Genomic DNA, 11,912 nt, shown 5'->3' on the forward strand with positions numbered 1-11,912 from the left:
AATTAGTATTAACAACTGTTAAATTATGTAATCCAAATAAACATTAAATAGTAAACAAAGTTCTTAAAATAACAATGAAAAATAAATTTAATGAAAAGTTCTACTTTGCATTGCAAATCTTTCTCACAAAATGAACCAAAAATACTCACTCGAACCAAAAATCTTTCTCACAAAATGAAGCTCTCTTGCCAGAAAGCACTAGAAATACTACAACTTAGTACAAAAAGGGAGGAAAAATAAAATATCGCTGCAACAAGACGAGGCTCATTTGAAAGAGGAATTCACATCCATTTTACTAGTAGTTTTAGTTACAAATCTCCTAATAGATCGTCGGATATTTTGAATCGAGTAGATAGCAAAATAAATTTTTCTCCTTTGGAAACGTGAATGAAAAAAAAAAGACATCAACGAAACAAAAGGTAAAAAAGTTTTTTTTTCGATCCTTTTCCAGTTCTCCTGTCATTTTTATCTATATCCAATATTAAATATATTTTACCACAAATAATCAAGATTTTAAAGTTTATTTCTTTATTTTTTTGGAACTATAAAAATCCAGTTGCACTATATCTCTTTGAATTTTGAAAAACAAAACCAATTATCTTGTAAATGACATATATTGAACAATTATAGATAATTTTAATGATCTTTGAATAATAAATGAAACTGTAATCCATTAAAAAAATAAGCAGACACACACAATAAATGGTAAATACATTTTAAAATAATTATATGGATAATTCTTCAATAATCTCTTAGGCTTTCGAAAAAAAACTAAACTCGGTCAATGTATGTCTACCGTTGATAGAAAACTTAAATTGAATTTTTGAAGCACTAAACGACGTGTTTTGGCAATTCTGATTCCGTCTCATCTCCCCTTTCCGAATTGGGGTCATACGCGCAAATCTGACTTTCCTAGCCAAAGTTATGGTTATTTAAAGTTTTTTTTAAAACGATGCTTCTGTGCAAAAACATCGATAATGCATCGATGCTTTATACCCAGCTTAACGACGACAGAAGTGAATCGATGTTTCATTGCCAAAACATCGATGATGCGCCCATGTTCTCTAAACGGCCATAACTTTATTATTGTCAAAACATTGATGACGCACCCACACATATTGGCCATAGCCGGTATTAGTGTTTTTCAAAAGCCTAAGAGATTATTCAAGAATTCCCCATATAATTATTTTAAAATGCATTTACTATTTATTGTGTGTGTTTGCTTATTTTTTTAATAAATTACGATTTCATTTATTATTCAAATATCATTAAAATATCTATGATTGTTCAATATATGTCATTTACACGATAATTATTATTTATTTTTTTCAAAATTCAAAGAGATATAGTGCAAAAAAAAAAATCACAAACCACAAGAAATTCTTGCAGTTTGAATATTTTAAAAAAAACTTCAAAACCTTGGTTTATTTGTGGTAAAATATATTTAATATTTGATATTTTTAAAAATGACGGTCAATTCTCTATTCTAGCCTCCCATTGAAATTGAGAAAAGAGGAAACGTACCTCTATTCCGCCCCTCTATCTTAGCTCACTTTTTGACTTTTCGTCAAGAATAGGTGTTCAATTCTCCTATTCCAACCCTGCCGAATAGACTCGACTGAATTATGTTGTCATTTCGCGTTTCAATCCACACGTGTCTGCATGCATTTAATAGTTTTTTTAAACAATTTTGATATTACTAGGTATAAACTAAATATTATCTTAAATCTCATCATATTTTAATATTTTATAGAAATGATACTTGAATAATTTAAATCTTAATTATGATGTTTGATTTCAAATTTAAGTTTTATTGTGAATTTCTTTCAATATTATTAAATTAAAGAATTTTCAAGTGATCTTAGTTAATTGTTGTAATTGGCACTGTACGTTTATAGATGTCAACGCTATACATTCGAGAGATTTACAAATTAACGAGAATGATACTATCAGTTTATGCTTTCTAAAGCTGTACAATATTTTTCTTCGAATTTTCATCTGCAACTTATGCCGACTAGCTTAGTTCTCTCACATGGCTTACTTTAAAATTAACATTTTCCTGTAACGATCCGGTGCGAATTTCGGAATATAATTTAGTTATTACAAAATTCAATTGGCCAATAAAGATTACTTCTTCCATTGCGGTCTTCATATAATAATTGGGGTCGTAATACGTGCGTTGCGACTTTTTTTTTTTTTAGATATTATATTTTTTTAAATTATTGCCGAACAAAGGGAGGAAAATGTTGCGGCCATTTTTATTAATAACCCAAAAAAAATAGTTTTTTTATAAATATACCCTCAAAATATGAGTTTTTTCAAATATACCCTAACCGCCCGGGACACGGGCGGTTTGCTCTTTTTTTTTTTTTTTTTTTTTAGAGATCTGATTTTTTCTTAGTATTTTCATTTGTGAAGTTTTAGTTTTTTTTGTTTAGGGTATTTGCCAAAAAATAAAACATTTGATATATTTATAAGTGGTGTCGTAACTCTCGGTTAATTATGAATTTCAAGTATGGATTGATACAGCATGTAGAGCATTCAAAAATACAAAGAATTGATATAAATTTCAACTTATTTGGATTTTTCTACAGTTAATTATGAATTTCCAAAGTTTAATTTTCAAAAAAACTTTAAACACCCATAACTTTGGCTAGGAAAGTCAAATTTATGCCGCATATCTTGATGGGTAACTTTATATTAATCTGAACCGCACATCTTGATGGGTAACTTATATTAATCTGGGCCGTCGGTTAAAGGATTTTCATTCATTTGACTTCTCTGAAAATAAAATTCTCCGGGCTCAACAGAGCAGTGTTTCGTAACCTCAGACACCGCTCGCAGGGGGCTGTTGCCCCCCTGCCACCCCCCGCATACTCCTAGAATCAGGCCCACATACATAACACTAGGTGTAATATTTTTTATTATTGTTTTTAAGGAACCTTATGTATGTGGGCCTGATTCTAGGAGTATGCGGGGGGTGGCAGGGGGGCGGCAGCCCCCTGCGAGCGGTGTCTGAGGTTACAGAACACTGCTCTGTTGAGCCCGGAGAATTTTATTTTCAGAGAAGTCAAATGAATGAAAATCCTTTAACCGACGGCCCAGATTAATATAAGTTACCCATCAAGATGTGCACTAAAGCATTTGCATAAAAATATAATAAGAGACAGTTATCACAATTGATGCATAGTGGACCGCCCGGGCTGTGGGTGGTCAGGTCTCCTAGTGGACCGCCCCACCACCTGGCGGTTCCATTATAGATCTGGACCGCCAGCATGTCTGGGTAGATATAAAAAAAAATCAAAAGATTGGTTAGTTTGGTAAATTTTTTTTTATGTTGGGTATTAAAAAAAATGACCGAGAGTTATGACACCACTTATAAATATATCAAATATTTTATTTTTTGGCAAATACCCTAAAAAAAAAAAACTAAAACTTCACAAATGAAAATATTAAGAAAAAATCAGATCTCTAAAAAAAAAAAAAAAAAAAAAAAAAGCAAACCGCCCGTGTTCCTGGCGGTTAGCAGACCGCCCGTGTCCCGGGCGGTTAGGGTTTATTTGAAAAAACTCATATTTTGAGGGTATATTTATAAAAAAACTATTTTTTTGGGTTATTAATAAAAATGGCCGAAAATGTTGTCCTAAAAATTTTCGGACCAAACAATTTATTTCCAAAAAGGTGCTACTGCCATTTAATGAAGGTCAAAAGGACCTGAATAATTTGAAAAAAAAAAAATTGTTAAACCATATGTTAAGAACCCCAAAAAATGATTCCGGGGTCCACATGTCAGTGCATATTTCACGGAGTATCTAAGAATAATCGTCACAGAGATACCGGATTCCAGAGAATTCGCATCTCGAGGAGTCCGAATCCTCCCAGGTACTTGACTCAAGTAAATTGAAAAGGACGGACAAGATTAAGTCAAAACGGTATTTATTGGTGGATGTCGCGGGGCCACTATTATTTGTTTTTCAATTTGCTTGAGTCAGGTACCTAGGGTGATACGAATTTATCCTCGGAAATATCTCAAACTTTGTGTGTTTTTCTGAAATATCTTAACTGTTCAACAGCGTTCTACACGAATCTCAAAACACAAATAATACTGTCCCTACGCTATCTCCGAATAGGCACCGTACACGTCGGTCACGCAAAAGTTGAGATATCTCAGAGGATACGCACTCATTCCAGACTCATTTTAGCTGTTCTCTGCTCCCACCGCGGCGACCTTTTCCAGTTTTAAGTTCTAACGATCTCAACGCCGCCGGTTCAGTCGTCGAGCAGCCATGTGCAAGGGTCAGGACCCACCTCATTTCTCCAAGACTTCTTCGAGAGAGGCCCCGCTGAGGCGCGTCGCGGAGGCGGAGGAGGAGCTAGCTGCGACTAGGGCTAGGCTAGCGGCGTCGGTGGAGGCGCTGCGTCGGGAGCGGGAGCGCGCCTCCGAGCTGTTGCGACGACTGGAGGAGTCGCTTGCCGAGAGAGAACGGCTGAGGAAGGTGGTCGCTGTCATGGATGTGGTGAGAGCTCACCTTATTGAAGCGAGACTGCGAGAAATTAGGGATCTTCTTCAAAGAGTTGCAGCTAGGGATCCAGGTAATGATCATATTGAAAAATGAGCTATAGAAATGTCTAGGTTCAAATTATTAGTTAAGATTTTTTAAATTCTTTTTCAGTGCAAGGGAATTGGGGATACTGTTTTTTCTTAACCTACTACCTCGGATCTTGACAAAATTTCACTGCACCTTTGTTGGAGGGAACCTAAAGTATACTATCCGTTTTTGGAAATAGCACGACACAGTTATCTTTTATCAACTGAAATTTTAGTAGTTATCTATATCTATCAAGTTGAATAACATAAAACTAGAGTTTTGGAAATATGGAAAATGTGGCACATTTTGATGGATGATACAGTTGTAAGTTTTAGATATCATAGCTGACTAGCTGAGGGAGGGCCTAGCATGAGCCCTCTCTAAGGAATTATTGTTTTGTAGCCAAATCTATGTTTCGTTATGTTTAGTGAAACTGGGCCTAGACCTTTTTAACCAAAAAACAAAAAATACAGTTTCAAGTTTAATATTGCAAAATCTTGGAGTAACTATGGGTTTTAAACCGTTATTGAGATAAAATTTTGTTCATTATTATATATATCTTGCAGATGATCATACTTTTATGGAAGAATTTGTACTCGTACCATTTCTAAATTCAACAATCCTGTGACTTTAGTCAGCAGTTTTTTTTCCACCATAGACTTTTAATGTATCTGTAATATTGTTACTCTTATAACCTACCAAAAAAAATATTATTACTTATCTCTACTGGCCTCTATAAAAATAGAAGAGCAAAAGGTGAAACTTACAACTGAAAGTGTAAAATAAACAAGTACTTCTAGCGTACATTATGTTTTAGGACATCCCATTTTGTAAGATCCATCCTAAAAAAATGTCAAAATTAGAATGATACGAGTAATGGTTAATATGTTCTCCTTTTTATAGATAGTTTTGTACAAATTTTGGTTCAATTTGGATATATTTGGTAAGTCATCAGAAAGCTGTCAAAACTAAACTTTTAGAATTTTCATAATGTTTGATAAAATTGTCAAATTAACTGTGAAGTAGGCCAAATTAGATGCACAGACCTGAATAAAACACATGATTGATATTTTCAAAGATATCATATTGATGTATCCAAGAATTATCCAAAAAGAAGAAAAACTTAACTGCTTTGATTTACACAAGGGACTTGTGAACCCTCTCCATTGAATTATAAATCTGTGCTATTTGTAAGTGTGTTAATGAAAAAAAATGAGGTACTAGCTCGGTTATCATAGTTCTGACATTTCAGACGTAATAAAACATTCTGCTAACTCATTGATCTCTATTTCAGTTGTATAATGTGCCGCTTTGGATGAACAAACGCAGGAAAATCAAGGCCCATATTTTCTTCCTTTGTCCTTTTGTATTTTTTATCCTTTTTATTTGGAAAGGAAAGGTTGTTTTAGGCTGAATATTCAATGCTTCACACTTGTAAAATATAACTTCCCCGCATGGGTTTGAAGTTTCAATAAATTTGTGATGCTTAATCAATGTACTTCGATGAATTTAGTTCCCAAAGATTTTTGTTTTGATGTGATCACGAGCATCGATAAATAGCGTTAAACTGGCATGCAAATGGACAATAAACCTGCCCCAATCCCAGTCGTCTTGAGTCAATTCCAGGCACGTTAATTGCATGAAATTGAAACCGTTTATCGTACATTGGGTGTGTATTGGGCCTTAATAGTGAGGTTTGCGGGACGTATTTCAATCAACTGGGCTGCATATTCTGAACATTCAATTCGTAAAACAAAACAAAAGGCTATATATTCTTATCGTGATTTTAAGCCCGTTTCAACCTTGCTCTAGATTAGAAGGGATAATATGCCCCCTGGAGTCACGGACTAAGCATCTTCCCAAATTATAGTGTTGGCCAATTTGTCGTTATGGGAACTGCCTGTTGGTGGCTGAGTTTGATAACTCATTGGCTCTCGACTTGCGCAGTTTTAGTCAGTGTTTTAAAATGCGGCCATGGGCTGCATATGCATATGCTTATGCAGTAGTTTTCTGCATACAAAATCTCATGCAGTTGTTCATGTAATTTTAAATATACAAGTACATATACAGTTCATACGGACTTGTAAAAAGGTTAAAATTTATTTTGCGGTGGAGAAGATTAGAATCTATAACCTTTATAATGTGGTAAAGAGCACAAATTACTAGACTAAACAAGTCTTTAGATATAAATTAGTTCTATTTTATCTATATTTCTAAAACCATATATGTACTTCCGCATACAAATTTACATAAGCAATCGCATACTGAATATGCGGTATGCAGTCTTTTGCACAGATGAATAAAACCACATTTTAAAACACTCGTTTTAGTAGACTCCGAGGCAACTGCACAGGCTAAGCTGAAACTTTTATGCAATGGCGACACGAGTTCCAATCTGCTGTCGCAGAATTTATGACATCGGATGCTATCGAGTTCCCGAGATGTATTTCATTATTTCATGCAGCAACTGTTTTAGAGGGAGAAGAGGTTTACGGCCGATTTTTTTAAAAATACCTATTAAAAAAATTAATTTAATAAAAATAACTAGATCTGAACTGAAATTTTAAAACTATCCAGATCGCGGATTTTTTCTGCGACCCAGAATTTTTATTCCGGGCCGTGGAAAAAATTCACGCCCGAACCTTTTTTTTATTTTTATTTTTTATTCTGAGCGCGGATATTTTCCGCGGCCCGGATTTTAAAATATATATATTTTTTTTAAGAGTTTGGAGAAAAAAAATATTGTTTTTCTGGCCCAACTTTGCACCTTTGGTTAACATATCAAAACACCTTCAAAAATCATGAAATTTACCGACATGCATTCTTGACTTCATAGAATAAGACTGCAAAGTTTCATACAAAATCTCAAAACAGATCGTGAGATATCGGCTCTCAAAAATTGTCCGAACTGCTGAAGGAGTGCTTCTGAGCCCAACTTTGCACCTCTGATTAACATACCAAAACACCTTTAAAAATCATAAAAATTTACCGATATTCATTCTTGACTTCATAGAATAAGACTGAAAAGTTTCATACAAAATATCAAAACAGATCGTGAGATACCGGCTCTCAAAAATTGCCCGAACTGCTGAAGGAGTGCTTCTGAGCCCAACTTTGCACCTCTGATTAACATACCAAAATACCTTCAAAAATCATGAAAATTTACCGACATGCATTTCTGACTTCGTAAAATAAGTCTGTGAAGTTTCATACAAAAGCTCAAAACAGATCGTGAGATATCGGCTCTCAAAAATTGCCCGAACTGCTGAACGAGTGCTTCTGAGCCCAACTTTGCACCTCTGGTTAACATATCAAAAAACCTTCAAAAATCATGAAACTTTACTGACATGTATTCTTGACTTCATAGAATAATACTGTGAAGTTTCATACAAAATCTCAAAACAGATCGTGAGATATCGGCTCTCAAAAATTGTCCGAACTGCTGAACGAGTGCTTCTGAGCCCAAATTTGCACCTCTGGTTAACATATCAAAAAACCTTCAAAAATCATGAAAATTTACCGACATGCATTTTTGACTTCATAGAATAATACTGTGAAGTTTCATACAAAATCTCAAAACAAATCATGAGATATCGGCTCTCAAAAATTGCCCGAACTGCTGAACGAGTGCTTCTGAGCCCAAATTTGCACCTCTGGTTAACATATCAAAACACCTTCAAAAATCATGAAAATTTACCGACATGCATTTTTGACTTCATAGAATAATACTGTGAAGTTTCATACGAAATCTCAAAACAGATCGTGAGATATCGGCTCTCAAAAATTGCCCGAACTGCTGAAGGAGGGCTTATGAGCCCAAATTTGCACCTCTGGTTAACATATCAAAAAACCTTCAAAAATCATGAAAATTTACCGACATGCATTTTTGACTTCATAGAATAATACTGTGAAGTTTTATACAAAATCTCAAAACAGATCGTGAGATATCGGCTCTCAAAAATTGCCCGACCTGCTGCAGGAGTGCTTCTGAGCCCAATTTTGCACCTCTGGTTAACATATCAACACACCTTCAAAAATTATGAAAATATACCGACATGCATTCTTGACTTCATAGAACAAGACTGTGAAGTTTCATAACAAACTTTAATTCATGAATCAATTAACATACCAAAACACCTTCATTAATGGTTAAAGTCATTATTTGCATTATTTGAGATTCGAATCTAAAAAGTTCACGAATCAATTTCGAACAATCTACATATATCTAGTTTGAGTTTGAGTTTCAATAAGATTCAAAACGAATTGGTTTGATTTGTTTCATAATAAACTAATTTCAAATTGAATTAATTACGAACTTTTTTTGAATCAAACTCAAATCAAATCACGAACTACGAACTTTTTGTGCCGCCTTACATGAGAGCAAAGAGAACGGAACGCGAGAGATTTCTTTATTTAGAATGACTGAATGACGATAAAAAGGTAACTAAATTGTAGAGTTTCTATATTTTAGAAGGATAAATATGATACTTCAAATTTGGTGAGCAGTATGTAATATTAATAGTTTAGAAGGATAAATATTAGAGTTTTTTGAATTTTAGAAGGATAAATATATCATATGTAACATTAAACGGAATTTATAATTTTAAAAGTTAGAAGGATTAATGTGAGATATTTTTGTTTTAGAGAGGAAAAATGTAATTTAAATGTTTTATAAATATATGTATGAAATTTATAAAAATTAAAATTTATTGATCATTCATTTCATGTGAAAAGTCATGCCTTGCATTAGGCATCATAGTTTATGGATTATCATACATATTTTATTGATACTATAAAAGTTTGTTATGAAATATTTCTTAGATCAATAGCTTTTTTTCTCGTATATTAAATTAATTCATGATTTTTGAAAGTGTTTTGGTATGTTAATCAGAGGTGCAAAGTTGGGCTCAGAAGCACTCTTTCAGCAATTCGGGCAATTTTTGAGAGCCGATATCTCACGATCTGTTTTGAGATTTTGTATGAAACTTCATAGTCTTATTCTATGAAGTCAAGAATGTATGTCGGTAAATTGTCATGATTTTTGAAGGTTTTTTGATATGTTAACCAGAGGTGCAAAGTTGGGCTCAGAAGCACTCGTTCAGCAGTTCGGGCAATTTTTGAGAGCCGATATCTCACGATCTGTTTTGATATTTTGTATGAAACTTCACAGTCTTATTTTATGAAGTAAAGAATACATGTAGGTAAATTTTCATGATTTTTGAAGGTGTTTTGGTATGTTAATCAGAGGTGCAAATTTGGGCTCAGAAGCACTCCTTCAGCAATTCGGGCAATTTTTGAGAGCGGATATCTCACAATATGTTTTGAGATTTTGTATGAAAATTCACAATCTTGTTTTATGAAGTCAAGAATACATGTCGGTAAATTTTCATTTTTTTTGAAGGTGTTTTGGTATGTTAATCAGAGGTGAAAAGTTGGGCTCAAAAGCACTCCTTCAGCAGTTCGGGCAATTTTTGAGAGCTGATATCTCACGATCTGTTTTGAGATTTTGTATGAAAGTTCACAGTGTTATTCTATGAAGTCAAGAATGCATGTCGGTAAATTGTCATGATTTTTGAAGGTGTTTTGGTATGTTAATCAGAGGTGCAAAGTTGGGCTCAGAAGCACTCCTTCAGCAGTTCGGGCAATTTTTGAGAGCGGATATCTCACAATCTGTTTTGAGATTTTATATGAAACTTCACAGTCTTGTTTTATGAAGTCAGAAATGCATGTCGGTAAATTTTCATGATTTTTGAAGGTGTTTTGGTATGTTAATCAGAGGTGCAAATTTGGGCTCAGAACCACTCCTTCAGCAGTTCGGGCAATTTTTGAGAGCCGATATCTCACGATCTGTTTTGAGCTTTTGTATGAAACTTCACAGTCTTATTTTATAAAGTAAAGAATGCATTTAGGTAAATTTTTATGATTTTTGAAGGTGTTTCGGTATGTTAATCAGAGGTGCAAAGTTGGGCTCAGAAGCACTCCTTCAGCAGTTCGGGCAATTTTTGAGAGCTGATATCTCACAATCTGTTTTGAGATTTTGTATGAAACTTCACAGTCTTGTTTTAATGTATGTCGGTAAATTTTCATGATTTTTTAAGGTGTTTTGGTATGTTAATCAGAGGTGCAAAGTTGGGCTTAGAAGCACTCCTTCAGCAGTTCGGGCAATTTTTGAGAGTCGATATCTCATGATCTGTTTTGAGATTTTGTATGAAACTTCACAGTCTTGTTTTATGAAGTCAAGAATGGATGTAGGTAAATTTTCATGATTTTTGAAGGTGTTTTGGTATGTTAATCAGAGGTGCAAAGTTGGGCTCAGAAGCACTCCTTCAGCAGTTCGGGCAATTTTTGAGAGCCGATATCTCACGATCTGTTTTGAGATTTTGTATGAAAACTTTATAGTCTTATTCTATGAAGTCAAGAATGCATGTCGGTAAATTTTCATAATTTTTGAAGGTGTTTTGTTATGTTAACCAGAGGTGCAAATTTGGGCCAGAAAAACAATATATTTTTTCTCCAAACTCTTAAAAAAAAAAAATTATTTTAAAATCCGGGCCGCGAAAAATATCCGCGCTCAGAATAAAAAATATTTTTTTTTTTTTCGGGGCGCGAATTTGTTCCGCGGCCCGGAATAAAAATTCTGGGTCGCGGAAAAAATCCGCGATCTGGGTAGTTTTAAAATTTCAGTTCAAATCTGATTATTTTTATTAAATTAATTTTTTTAATGGGTATTTTTAAAAAAATCGGGGTTTACGGCCCACTTACAATGGAATTTGTTTTAGAAATCATAAATAAAAAAATAAATTTTATCAAACCAACTTAATTGCTTTGTTTTTTACAAAAATCATAAGAACGGAGATGTCATTTCGATTCCTTTTTTTTTGGGACCGAATTGTCACTTCGGTCTTATCCGTTTTCATAGATTTCGAGAAAAAATATGTTGAAAAATTGTGAAAATACCTGATACCGAATTGTCATTTCAATTCCAAAATAAAAAATTAAAAAATAAATTTGGAATCAAAATGGCTTTCGGTTCTTATAATTGTTGCTGAAAAAGAGAAGTAATCATGTTAGTTTCATAAAAATCTTTTTTTTTTTTAATTATGGCTTATAAAAATAATTCCTTGCAGTGGCCCAGTGATACCGAATGTCATAACCACATGAACAAATGCACCGGTGTAAAACTGTAAACCAAAGGAAGCATTTCGAACTTTCTTGTATGCACATGTAATGTAAGGCACCTCTGCTACGCCTGTAGCTACCATGTGACCTAGATCTGTCTCTTCTGTACTAATATATCTTCTCTTGTTCTCCTCCTTTACCTTC

General features: G+C 33.8%; 1 protein-coding gene across 1 annotated transcript; it reads left to right on the forward strand.

The window, feature by feature from the left end:
- Positions 1 to 4,202: 4,202 nt before the first annotated feature.
- Positions 4,203 to 6,083, forward strand: LOC144558027 (uncharacterized). Its single transcript, XM_078306728.1, has 2 exons — positions 4,203 to 4,593; positions 5,884 to 6,083. Exons 1-2 carry the CDS (start codon positions 4,287 to 4,289, stop codon positions 5,889 to 5,891), a joined length of 315 nt encoding a protein of 104 aa, XP_078162854.1. The 5' UTR covers positions 4,203 to 4,286; the 3' UTR covers positions 5,892 to 6,083.
- The last annotated feature ends 5,829 nt before the right edge of the window (positions 6,084 to 11,912 follow it).

Source organism: Carex rostrata, chromosome 8, assembly GCF_964058835.1.
Source record: "Carex rostrata chromosome 8, lpCarRost1.2, whole genome shotgun sequence".
Taxonomy (NCBI): Eukaryota; Viridiplantae; Streptophyta; class Magnoliopsida; order Poales; family Cyperaceae; genus Carex; species Carex rostrata.

What these genes read in the sequence shown, in the direction of transcription:
- LOC144558027 (XM_078306728.1), top strand. Translation starts at nt 4,287, where the DNA reads ATGTGCAAGGGTCAGGACCCACCTCATTTCTCCAAGACTTCTTCGAGA.